Source organism: Anabrus simplex, chromosome 3 (genome assembly GCF_040414725.1).
Source record: "Anabrus simplex isolate iqAnaSimp1 chromosome 3, ASM4041472v1, whole genome shotgun sequence".
NCBI lineage: Eukaryota > Metazoa > Arthropoda > Insecta > Orthoptera > Tettigoniidae > Anabrus > Anabrus simplex.
In genome coordinates, this window is record NC_090267.1 from 101,000,426 (window position 1) to 101,013,668 (window position 13,243).

General features: G+C 38.9%; 1 protein-coding gene across 1 annotated transcript in view; it reads left to right on the forward strand.

The window, feature by feature from the left end:
• Positions 1 to 13,243, forward strand: part of LOC136866029 (lipid droplet-regulating VLDL assembly factor AUP1) — a 203,465-nt gene that overhangs the window by 11,272 nt on the left and 178,950 nt on the right. The window contains exon 3 of the mRNA XM_067142643.2: positions 4,652 to 4,802. Coding sequence (XP_066998744.1) covers positions 4,652 to 4,802 — 151 coding nt within the window. The remainder of the gene's footprint in view (positions 1 to 4,651; positions 4,803 to 13,243) is intronic.

Genomic DNA, 13,243 nt, shown 5'->3' on the forward strand with positions numbered 1-13,243 from the left:
CTACCAGCTAGTGTATTAGGTACCAAGCTCGATAACTGCAGTCGCTTAAGTGCGGACAATAGCCAGTATTCTGGAGATAGTAGGTTTGAACCCCACTGTCGGCAGCTCTGAAAGTGGTTTTCCGTGGTTTCCCCATTTTCACACCATGCAAATGCTGGGGCTGTACCTTCATTAAGGCCACGGCCGCTTCCTTCCCACTCCTAGCCCTTTCCTGTCCCATCATCGCCATGAGACCTACGTGTGTCAGTGAGACGTGAAGCAACTAGCAAGAAAAAAAAAAAAAAGTGTATTGGGTACTTAAATGACCAGCCTAGCCGTGCAAATGCTGTGCTGTTATAAACTCCTGCTGTATTTCGTAGGATATTCTTGATCCCTGCACCTCAGTTACTGAACTTAAAACTCTGTAATTTTGTACATACCTTCACATCTGTACAAAACAGTATGAGGTGAAGTTCTCTGTGTGGCATATATGATAGTTTGTTTCCAAACGTTCAAAAAAATCCTTGAAACTAAACAAATTCACAAAGTATATACCATCTGTTTCATTATCCAGCAGAACCCCTGAGTTAGCTGTGAATGGTGGCGAAGTTGTCCTGTATAGTGTATCTCTATCGGGTACTAAACCTTCTTCTGGGTTCAAATTCACTGTGACTGTCATTTTCCCTTTCACTGGGAATACAGTAAATTCATCACCCAAATAGTCATTGAGCAACAACTCCAGTATTTCATTCATATCCAAATTTCCCTAGCGGATTGCAGCTTCTTGGCTATTTCACAACACACTTGTCAACACTGACAATATGCGCTTAAAAATACAATGAGGCATCCTGAATGCTCCACCATGGCTTTGTTCAGATAACAGATAGCAGACACATAGTCTGCACCTAAGCAGGGAGAACAGTATACCCTCTTTGAGGTGTACTTCATTTATCTACTATCTATAAGTTATAAGCACACCTATGACAAAATTTGCAATTGGAGATCGGTTTAAATTCAGCTAGTCCCAGTGAAAGTTTATCCGATATGGTCTCTCTCAAACAAATTCATTGTCCGACTTGGGTCAGAAATGGGATTGAGTTTGTTAAGGATAAATTGTTTAGAAATAAACCGTGTTATTTAAATATTTTGGATATTAGCCAAGTCATATGTTTTACTCTTAGTTTTTGTTTTGGTAGAACTAGAGCACTGTCCCATCAAGTACCACACCACGGCACACTCCACTTGTCGTGTAGAATGATACTCTTTGTTCTTAGTGACTACATCACTTGCTCAGACAGTGAAACCACCTGTTCAGATAAATCCTGGGCACAGCTGATTGGTGCATTAAGCGATAAAGCACAGCGTAGTGTGTTTGAGAGGGGACAAAACTTGAATTAATTTCTTTCCCGTGCAAAACACTTACAGAGATTGGCCTGCTCTCTCCTACAAAGTGGCAGTGACCATTAGTCAGCTTCGGTTAGGTCCGGCAAGTGACAGGACCGTTGGTCTGGATTGGTTAGACCATTGTTCTAGTTTTGTTAGGTCCAGTGATTGGTATGACTATTGGATAAACCTGGTAGTCTGGATTGGTTAATAATTTGTGTACGGTAGACAAAAACGTGTGTATTTGTCAGCCATTTATCTGGATGGACCACTTTTGCATGGCAAAGCCGTGTACTGCAATCCCCTATCGCTATTCATTCAGGAGATTTTATTGTGGTGTGGTTGGCAATGACCTGCATCTACGTATCTGTACTGAATTATAGGAATGGCATCATATTGAGGGATTCTGACAATAACAACATTCTTTCACTTGCCTACTTTCCTTCCTATATGTCATATTTTTAAAATAATTTTTATTAAAGTAACTTTTTAAGGCTATGTTGTGAGTCCACAGCAGTGGCAATGAACACTTCTCTTTCTCCTACATGTCATACGAGGTAAGATTAGGTGAGATTGGGGAGGTTTGACCATAATTTTAAAATCCTGCACTTTTTGGCACTGCTATCTACTGGGCACTTTTTGATTCAGATACTAGATATAAGTTTTAGAATTTAGGAGGCAGTGATTGAAAAGAGAAGAGAGTAATTATTTCTTGTCTGTTTTGAAGCTTGCTGCTCTTTATTTCATGCTCAAATTTGTAAGAATCCAGGTGAGTACTGTTAATATTTTTCTAAACAGTGATTGTTTTGTTGTATTATGCACCTTATAAGCTTCATATTTATATATGTGCAAGTTGGTTTCCCCAGCATTATAATAGGTTAATTTCTTGATATTTAAGAAATGGCTCCCTAGGGAGATTTGACCCAAAAATGTGGGGAGGTTTGACCCACATAATTAATAGTAAGTAAATATATACATTGTAATTATTTTATGTCTTAGTAGGATACCTTTCATTTGGAAGCCAATGGGTAACCAAGGAAGAAGGTGGAACCTGAAATCATGAAAGCAGCTCTGAAACTTGTCATAGAATGAGTGTTCAGACAGCTGCACTGATGTATGCAATAGAGAGAAAAACATTAGGAAGGTATGTTGCCAAAGTTCAGGTAGGACAAGAAACAAGTGTCAAGTCAGACCACAATAGCTGTCGGATATTCTTAAAGGAGGAAGGGTTAGATTTGGAAAACAATCTGATTGTTGCACCAAAATTAAATTATGGACTGACTCCAAAAGACTTCCGGAGATTTTCGTACAACTATGCGATAGCGAGAGGTATAAGGATTCCAGATAACTGGAAGCAGACTAAACAAGCTAGCTATGATTGGGAAAAAGGATTTATGCATCGCCATAAGCAACTTTCATTAAGTAGTCCACAGGGCACAAGCCTAGGTAGAGCAACAGCATTTATTCAGACAACTGTTGCTGAATTTTATGGAAATCTTAGGTCTCTGTTCGAGAAATTTGGATTTACTCCTAAATCCATATTCAATCTTGACGAGACTGGTGTAACAACAGTTCAGAAATCCGGGAAAGTGATTGCAGCTAGAGGAGAGAAGCAAGTTTCAAAAATGACCAGTGCTGAAAGGGGACATTAGTTACCCTTTGTTGTACGATTAGTGCCATAGGAACTGCAGTGCCACAAATTCTTTGTATTTCCCAGGCAGAGAGTGAACAATAGAATGATGGACGGTGCACCAGTTGGTTCATGTGTTGCTGCCAATCCGAGTGGCTGGATGACGAGGGAAACATTTGAACATTATTGCGATAATTTTATCAAGCACACAAAATGTTCCATGGACTGTCCAGTTTTGGTAATTTTAGATAACCACGAATCACACATCACTCCTCGAAACCTACAATAGCTAAAGACAATGGCATCACCCTACTGACACTGCCTTCAGAGTGCAGAGGACGCACTAACTACCAGCAGTGAACAACCAGCACTATTAATCAAACCCTCTACGAGTGGAGTTCCGCAACAGGACGTCAGGCCCTTTCCTAAAGCGGGACCAAGAAAAGAGTCAAAATGGGTGGTAAAGGGCAGTAAGTAGGGTGCTAACATACACTCCAGTTAAAGTGGGCATTGAACAGGAATATGAACAACGCCAGTCTAAGAAGAGGAAACAAGCTGAGCCTCGGCAACTCCAAAAGCTGTCTGCCGTAAAATATTTCCTAATGAGGATCAGTGGGAGGATTCAAGTGATGATTCATCTAATAAGGAACTTAGTAATGAAAACTGGGGTTTAAACTCTGCTAAAAGTGAGGATTTTGTTTTGGTTAGATTCTGCACCAAATCTACTAGATGTCACTATGTTGGGATAGTGGTAGAGAGCAAAGGTTCAGAATGAAAGGTGACATTTCTTTGCCAGTATCAACCAGAATCAGATTTTTCATGTACCCTGTTGTTGAAGATGTTGGTTTTGTGCCTTTTGTGGATTTAAAGGAACTCCCAAGCCCTCTTCTTCAAGAAGGAACTGAAAGGCTGGCATCACGTTTCAGGTTTCCAGTTAAATTTGTAAACATAAATGTTCGTTGATTGACTTCATTGAAAGTAGCAATGTACTGTATATCAGTTTGTAATTCTTTAGAAAAAAGCTACCTACATGTGTCTTAATTTTTGTCTGTACTTTCCATTGCAGTACATTATTAAAATAACTCGAGTGATGTAACATTCTGTATGCATGTGTCAAACCTCGCACAGCGTGGGGCAAATCTACCTCAACTGGGCAGATGTAATCCACTTTTCACCATGTTCATAAATTTAATTTGCACTTGTAATTATCTGCAGAAAAGTATTGTTAAAATTACTATGTCTCTTGATAATTTACTTATCCTTCAGTCTATAGAGATTGATTTTAAATGCATTACGTGATGACATAAAAATGAAATGCTAAAAGTGGGTCAAACCTCCCCAGTTTCACTTACATATAAGTCGCCACATCCTAAGTTGCAAAATTGATCTGCCTTGTATGCTTAAGTTTATGGGATTGAACCTCATATGGTTGGTTGACATTTAAGAGTGCCTAAATGTGAGATATCTTTGTTCATAGATTTACTTAGCACATTAACTGATTCCTTATAGCATAACAAATATATCTAACGGTGTTTCAGAACATCTATAAGTAAACTGGTAATGATCGGTTTCTTTCCCAAAATCAGAATTTGTTGTGAAGGGTGAAAGTTTTGTTGTGTTTGTAGCAATTTTTTCTGTTCTTTTCCTTTTCTTTTAAAGGTTTGTCCTTCGCTCCATTTGTTTTGTCCTTGGTATAATTGTGAGAGAAGAGAACGTTTCTGTTCGAGATGAGACTGTACGTTTGCTTGTTTCAAATCATGTGACAAGATGTGATCATATTGCTGTTCACCTAGTTACCAATTGTGTCACGGTATGTATTACTAATTTTTGTTTTTGTATCATGTATAAGTTGATACCTTAGTTTTACATTATTCACTCCTATGTGTTTTCCATTTATATGCTACATTTTTTAGGTACTTAGATTTCTCCATTAGAATTTATCTTGCAACGACACCCTCAAATGTTTGGATCAGTAATTTTATTGATACTTTGTGTATCAGTAGTGGATATTAGTAGATATTAAGTCATAAAGTGTACTGCACCTCTAGCATTCACAAGAAAATAACAATTAACTTTGTACTTTTTACAAACTGTGTACTTTGTGTATTACTATTGGATATTAGTGGATATTAAGTAATAAAGTGTACTGCACTTATACCATTCACAAGAAAAAAACAAAATTGCCAGAGTAAATGGTACGAGGCAATTGTATTCTTATTATACTCCCACAGCCAGTTTATTAGTGATAGTCTAGTAGTAGTGTTCTTGCATAGAGACCTGGAATTTTGCTGCACTGGGATCACGTCCCAGTTGGGAGAAATTTGTGCTTTCAGTTCCTTAATTATTTGTACCTATTAATAACACAATAAGCATTCATTTACAGAAACAGACACATCATTTGAACCAACCACCTCAGGGTCCGAAGACAGAAGTGCTAACTGTTATACTATTGTTCATATGCCCTGAGCACTGCGAATAAATCGTATGTACCTTATTTGAATGTGAATCACTGTATTCTTACAAATGATTGAGAGATACTCTTTATTACTTTGAAACAGTGATATACCTAGCCTTCTGCTGATACATGAAGTTTCAAAAAAATCTGTAATCCGATCATCTGAGGGTTTCCTTCTCAGTTGTGTTTTTCACTTACTCGTTTTCTCACATATACCTACCATATAATGCCAAATACCACCTGCACTTTTTTCCCCAGAATATTGGTTCTAAATCATGTGTGTGGGACGTATTCAAGCTGTTCATTCTCTTAAATATTTACTACGTTTACATGGAGTATTGAAATAGATTTGAATACGGTTACCGTACTCAATATATATCACATGTAAACGGATATTCAGGTATTACTGTGTTTTAGTTGCATTCTAGAAAACAAGATTGATTTTTCTCAATAATGTTATAGTGGCATGTAAACGCAAAATGTAAGGTAATGAAATATGATAAATCAAAGAATGTGGGTAAATATGAAAGCCGCTGCTGCGGATGCTTGATCGTCATTTGTTTCACAAGTGTTGCTGGTATGCTGGGTGCGCGAATAGCTTATCTTGCAGGAAATAGTACTTTGCGAGAGTCAAGACTGTTGGTGACGGAAGTCTACCTCGCTCACATTCGAGTTCCATATCTGTTCCATGAAAGTGCTGTCTCGCTAGTAAGCGATGGATTCAAAATGACGTCTGCGGTCATTTACTGTGCGTGAGAAACTTAAATTTGTAAGCGAAGCTGAAAAATACGGGAATCGTACCGTTGTCAGAAAGTACAGTATTGAAGAATTGTGTATTCGTTGATTGGCGGAAGAAGGAAAAACTTCTAAAAAGTAACGGTGATTGCAGAGCGTTCCGCGGGCAGAGTACAGTGTTTCCAGAAATTGAAGAACGAGTCCACAAATTTGTGATAGGAAAACGTGAATTAGGATATGGTGTTTCTAGTGAAATGAGTCAATTGAAAGCGTTAGAGATCTCAAAAGAACTCGAAACACACGGTTTTACTGCAAGCTGCGGATGGATCCGAAACTTTTATCGGAGAAAGGGATTGTGCATTCAGAGACGTACGTCTATTTCACAACGTCTCCCTGGGGTGTATGAAGAAAAATTAACAGCCTTTCAGCGTCACATTCATTTGAGGAAGCAAAATTCTTATTTGCTGTCACAAATTGGGAATACTGACCAGACACCGGTCTATTTTAAAATGCCGTTGGAAAATACAGTGGATACGAAGGGTTCTAAGAGTGTAACCATCAGGACAACGATGCACGGTAATGCGTGAATTAGTGGATGGAACCAAATTCCCTCCGTATGTGGTTCATTGCAAGTGGTTCTGAAAAGGAAAACACTTCCGAAAGGAAACATGACATCTGGTGTTATTGTTAGAACACATGAGTCCGGCTGGATGAACAGTGCGTTAGTTAAGGACTGGGCGAAGTGCGTTTGGCAACGTCGCCGTCGCCCAGGAGCTTTGTTACAAAAACGAAACATGCTTGTGTTGGACAGTTACCGAGGACATACAACTGACACCGTAAAAGATTTGATGAGGAAAGGAAAACCGGTCTTGAGATAATTCCCGGAGGACTCGCTTCTATTCTACAGCCGTTGGATGTGTGTGTGAACCGGCCTTTCAAAACTGCAATGAAACAGTTGTACACCAAATGGATGTCTGATGATGATTACGTGTTAACACCAACCGGACGAGTGAAGAGGCCTGAAGTGGGACTAATTTGCAGCTGGATCAAGACCGCATGGGCGTGCATTCCCAACGATCTAGTGTCCAAAAGCTTTATGAAATGTGGAATTTGAAATTCAGTGGACGGTAGTGAGGATGACTATTTCTGGAAAGTTGCCAGCGACGAAATTTCCTATGGTGAAACTTCAGATGGCGACTGTGAATTGTGAATGATCTGAGTATTGGATCGATTTTATTTATGATTTTTGTGATGATTTTATTAATTGTAAGATGTTTGAATTTATATTTGTGTTATATTTGAAGAAAATTAAATAGGTGTGTTTATTTGATTTGTTTTTCTTCGTAATTTGCCGTCTCAAATTTAGGATGCGGGTCTACGGTATGTTGTTTTTTTCTCAGACCCTAACTGCCTGAATCATTCATCTGTGATTTTGTCTGTCTTTGATTTTGTGTAACAGGTGTTCTCGATCCTCAATCCTCTACGAGACAAGTGCAAAACTTTCTCGTGGCAATCCGCTCTCCTTCTGGGGTCTTATTGATTTTATAGTTATTTCCATGATGATAGTATTGTAGGAAAGAGAAATTGTGATATCAGCATTAATTTTGTATTTGTTTTGATTTTTCTAGGTTTGGTTTTTTTTTTTTTTACTGACTAGCTATTTTATAAAAGACTGACAGCTGAAATTGTAATTACAATGTAATTATTAAATTAATGTAGTAATTGTCCACCTTTCAATACTATAATATGCAATATTCTAAATTACATTAATTAGGGACTAGTTTCGGCCGGGGCTCGCCATCTTCAGCCTTAATATAAAACATCTAATACCTAAACAATTGTACATGCACACAATTGACATAAAACAAATATATACAAATTGACATTAAAAACTGGAATGACATTGAGTTAGTTGTTCTCAAATTTTGGTACCTCATACAGTATTTGTGAGTTACTTAGCATCGCGAAAACGAACCCACTTAACTTTAAATTGTGGTTATAGTGAATAAAGTTAAAGTGATTATAAATAAAGCGACAAGCAATAGACGAGTATATATGAAGGTCGCCAATTTCTTTCTTGGACTCCGTTAACTCAGTCACGGCCGCTTAGATCGAGATGCCTATCCGTAAACACGACCAAGACGGTTGACAGAATTTAGATAAATACAGCACCTGCAGACAGGACTTCGAACTAGGCTCGCAAGCAATTCAGTGTGAAGGCGCCTGTGAACTCTGGTATCACAAAGACTGTGAGGGCTTAAAACAAGGAGAATTCGATATCATCAGTAGAAGCAACTGCAAACTAACATGGCTCTGCAAAAAATGCAAAAACAGCACTAAAGACAACGAAATTACAAGGAGATGCAATGCACCAATTGATGCTCAAACTGGAGGAAATCATAAGTAAGAACCCTCGTATAGATCAACTGGTACAAAGAGTAACTTCCTAGAAAGTCACATTAAAGAGAAAACGGAAGAGAATGTAAACTCTCCAATAAAACTACTCACACAGAAAATTGATTCTCTAGAAGAGCATATCAGAAACATTCTAGAGGTCAAAGATAAAGAGGAATCTACAAAGTCATTCACCAAAGACATTTCATCAAACCCCAGACCATCATTTATTACATCACAAACTACATCTCCTCGTCAGCAGTCAAACGAGCTATTTGATCCTAATTTTAGTCTCATCGAAGCACAGAATAGTGATATCTACCCAGAACAGGCAGATGCGGATGGAGGACAAGGAGCTTGGTCTACATAGGGACATAAAAGAAGACACAGTAGCAAAATATTAGTAGGCAAGAAACAAGGAGCAAATGAAGAATTAAAAGCAGTAGAACGTAAAGCATGGCTATACGTAGGTAGATTACATGAAACCGCAACAGCAGAAACAGTCACGAGCTTCCTTCAAAGAAATGGAATAAACGATAACAGTGAATGCGAATAATTGAAAACAATAGGGAGAAGTAAAGCATTCAAGGTGGGAATACCTTTTCATCATTAGGCCGGGCGCACATTGGGACGCAGGCGAAGCAGCTGAAGCAGCGCAGAGCAGATTTTTGTAATCCACACAAATCATTACACCATCGCAAGTTGACAGACAGGGCAGGTCAGAGCAGAGCAGATCGGTTCTGCACCTACTTCCGCCTACCACGCGCAGTCTTCGAAACACAGTTTCCTGTGCACGTGTCGCGTTGTTAGTTGAGTAGTTGAGACATGGAGGGAAAAATTGTCGAAGCCGTGCGGTCGTACCCTGTTTTAGACGATGTGAATCATGTGGACTATGTGAATAATAAATTAAAACTTGATATTTGGAGGGAAATTGCCAAGGACGTGAATGTTAACGATGGTAAGTAGACTACTATCAAAACAATTTATTCACAAACACTCTTTAGAAAATACTTTAGGAAAAGGACAAATATGTAGAAAACGAATAATCGTAATACAATAAGTCATCTGCGTAAATACGAAAATTAAAAAGAAATTAAACAATCTGAAGAATATGCCAGCACACCAGGCAATAATTCTGCTTCCCCAGGTATATTTTTGACGTTGCATAGAAGACTTAAAAAGGGGAACAATGCCAGTTACCTGCAATTTCTAGTCATCGTAGTAAGTCGGTAGTCCTCTCTTGAAACTTTATCCGCTTGCCACGGCACACTTCCTACCGCGTTGAAATAATTGGTAAACTTCTGTCTCACTATAAAAGCACTGGATGCACTCCTTCTCTTGTGTACCAATGGAAGCAACTGGTTCTCAGGCATTTTGACAATGTCCTCATCTACATTATTTTCAGGCAAAGTGTTGTATCTCAGAAAATTATGCAACACACAAGCCGCCTTAATGACTTAATCAACACTGTCAACTTTGATCTCGAATGGTTTTCGGAAAACACGGCACCTGGACGCCAGTATGCCAGAAGAACATTCAACAGTTTGCCTTGCTCGCGACAGCCTGTAATTGAAAATCTTATTTTCATAGTTTCCGGTTACGCTTTGTTTGGGATACGGCCTCATTAATTTTTCAGACAGTGGAAAGGTCTCATTACCAACAGAAACGTACGGCAACGGTTCTATAAAATTATTCACAAATGCTGGAAGCGGGATTTTCAAATTTTGTTCATTCGGAACTTAGGTCATTGTTGCTAGCCATTGCTCCTTCCTTCTGAGAACTGACGCGTGACTGCGTGGCAATGTGCGCTCACATACACTTCGCAGTTTCGTCAGAGCTACGCTGTCCTGACCTGATTTGCCCTGCTCTGCGGCCGTCTGCTTCTCAATGTGCGCCCGGCCTTATGCCAAGACGCAAGAGCAAGAATTTTGGCCCCAAAGATTGATCATAAGACAGTTTAATTTTTGGAGTGCAAGACGGGAATCCAAAGCAGTCGACCTCCGAAACTATTGAACTGTTGAAACTGTTAACTAGGAATAATAAACATGACGAAACTCCAATAAGGAACCCCGCAGTCAAAGAGACGTGTAACATAGGAACTGATATTAAATGTTTAATATGGAACATGGAAGGGTTGGCAAGAGTACTTGGTGCATTATCTTGCAATAAATTCTCTGAATATGATATAGTGGTGCTTACAGAAACATTCTCATTTAAAGAAATTCACATAAATAATAAATACGCAATTCACGTGTTAGCAACTCAAGGTGACTCTGGGAGACCAAAGGGAGGACTAGCATGTCTATTATCAGCTAGAATGCCACCTTTCAATTTAGTGCATAAGACAGACAATATTTTAATGATCAAAACAGCATCCTTATCCGTGATGTGCGCCTATTTTCAACCTGAATGGAAAGAACACGACATTATAAATGAACTGATGTTAGGTATCTCTAAACTGGGAAATACAGATCATCTTATAATTGCTGGGGACCTAAACTGCCGTATAGACGTTGCAAACAAAAAAGCGGAGATGGTAGTAAATTACCTGGAGACAGAGGGATTTTCATTACTAAACAAGAAAAATGAGAAGACATACATAGGCCCAAATTAAAGCAGCACTATTGATCTTATATTCAGCAGTAAGATAGGTCCCAAGGAAGTGAGGCCACTGGTACTAAAAGAAATAGCAATAAGGAAACACCTACCAGTAGAAATTGTCATAACAGGAAACTTCGATTCGTTAATCAAAACGAACCACAAGAAGCTGCCGCTGCGGAAAATCGATGAGGATAAATTAAAGGCCTGTTTTGTATTAATACCAATGATCTTGAATGAAATACATAGTGGTGACTTAAATGGGTCCCTTCAACACATAGAAGATATAATTAAGCAAACGTTAGTTCCACGAGATAACAAAGAAGTCCAAACCATGGTTTAACCATATCTGCTACAAATCCAGGAAAGAAGCGTTAGATGCCCTTCATAAAGCCCTGGAATTTCAAACACCAGAAACCCTTGCAGAATATTCCGAAAGAAGGAAACACTATAAAGCAATAATTAAAGATGCCAAGGAAAAATTCCAGAAAATGTCAGAAGAAAATATGATCAAGAAAGCAGAAGAGGAACCATTTTCAATCCTGAAGCAGAGACAACCAAAATATACGAGGCAGATCCCACCAGAAATATGGGAAGATCATTTCACTAAACTACTACAAGCAAGAAGTCGTCCGTGAGAGTAAGACTAGGAGAGCAGGAGGTCCAGCTAACATACTCTACGAACATATCAAAGACGTTTGGGCAACCCTAAAAGAACCTGCCACGGAACTTATGAGTCAATGTCTCAAACAAGGAAGAATACCAGACAAATGGCGGGAATCAACTTTAAAAGTGATGTACGAGGGTAAAGAAGATGTGATGATCCGAACACCTACCGTGGAATCGCTCGAGTGCACATTACTGAAGGTTCTTACAAAAACACTGACAAATCGATTGAGGGATATAGTAGATGATACAATACCGGAAGAACAGTTCGGATTTAGAAGAGGCAGATCAACAATCCAGGCAATCAATTGCTTGCTTGAAGATATACAGGAAGCACTCAGGTTGCAGAAAGGAAAACTTTATGCAGTGTTTATAGATTTCCGCAAAGCCTTTGACTCCACAAGCAGGAGCCTGATCCTTCGGAAACTGGAAGAGATAGCAGGGAAAAACTGTTACACAAAGCTTATTAAAAATATATTATCAGAAAGCTATGTGAGAATATGCGATGATTTAGCACAGTCAAAACCAATCCTTCAGACGGTAGGGGTCCTTCAAGGGGATCCTCTGAGTCCACTTCTTTTTAATGTAATAACACGTGATGTTACAGAAGCAATTGCTACGATTCGTGCAAAAATTTATCTATACGTTGATGACATGGTAATTGTATCGCCATATCGAGATGAACTTCAAAAAGCAGTCACTAATCTTGACAAATTGGTCAAAAGAAAACAATTTAGAAATTAATGACAAGAAGACAGTAGTCATGGTTTTTAGAAGGGGAGGAAGAAGAGCAGCATCAGACATAATACGCTACGAAGGTTCACCTTTAACCCTTTGGGGTACAATTGATTTTCCACCTGCATCCTGCACAGGTCCAATTTGACATTAGGCAAATATGGGAAGGAAGTACTCACATAAGTATAAAACTGAATTTTTACATTAATAATACGAACTGCAAATTTATTTATTATCAGTCAAGTTAACCACATTATCAGCGATATTTTTTTCAAAGTATGGTACTTCCGGAAGCATTTGTTCGGGTGTAGTCCTGGGTTCTCTGGACAGGTCTCACAAAAAAATGATGTCTCCTTTCTGTCTCCTTTCACTTTCCTGTCGGAACACACGGCACAGTCCTTGGTTTTTTTGTCCTGGTGAGCATCTATGATGTGTAGTTTCCCGTCACAGCTGCTCCGCCGGCCGTGCTTACGGGCATTTTTGTTCCTAACGTCCCCAACAAGCCCCATAATAACTCGGTCCCTGAAAGTCTTGTGATTCACCCTGGGCTTATTTTCTGCCGTTTGTTGCAAGTTATATAGGTGAAAACTGTTCACCAAAGCTACCTCCAACACCCAGAAGTACAATTTCCTCCACCACTTCAGACTTTTCACTACAAAACCATAAGA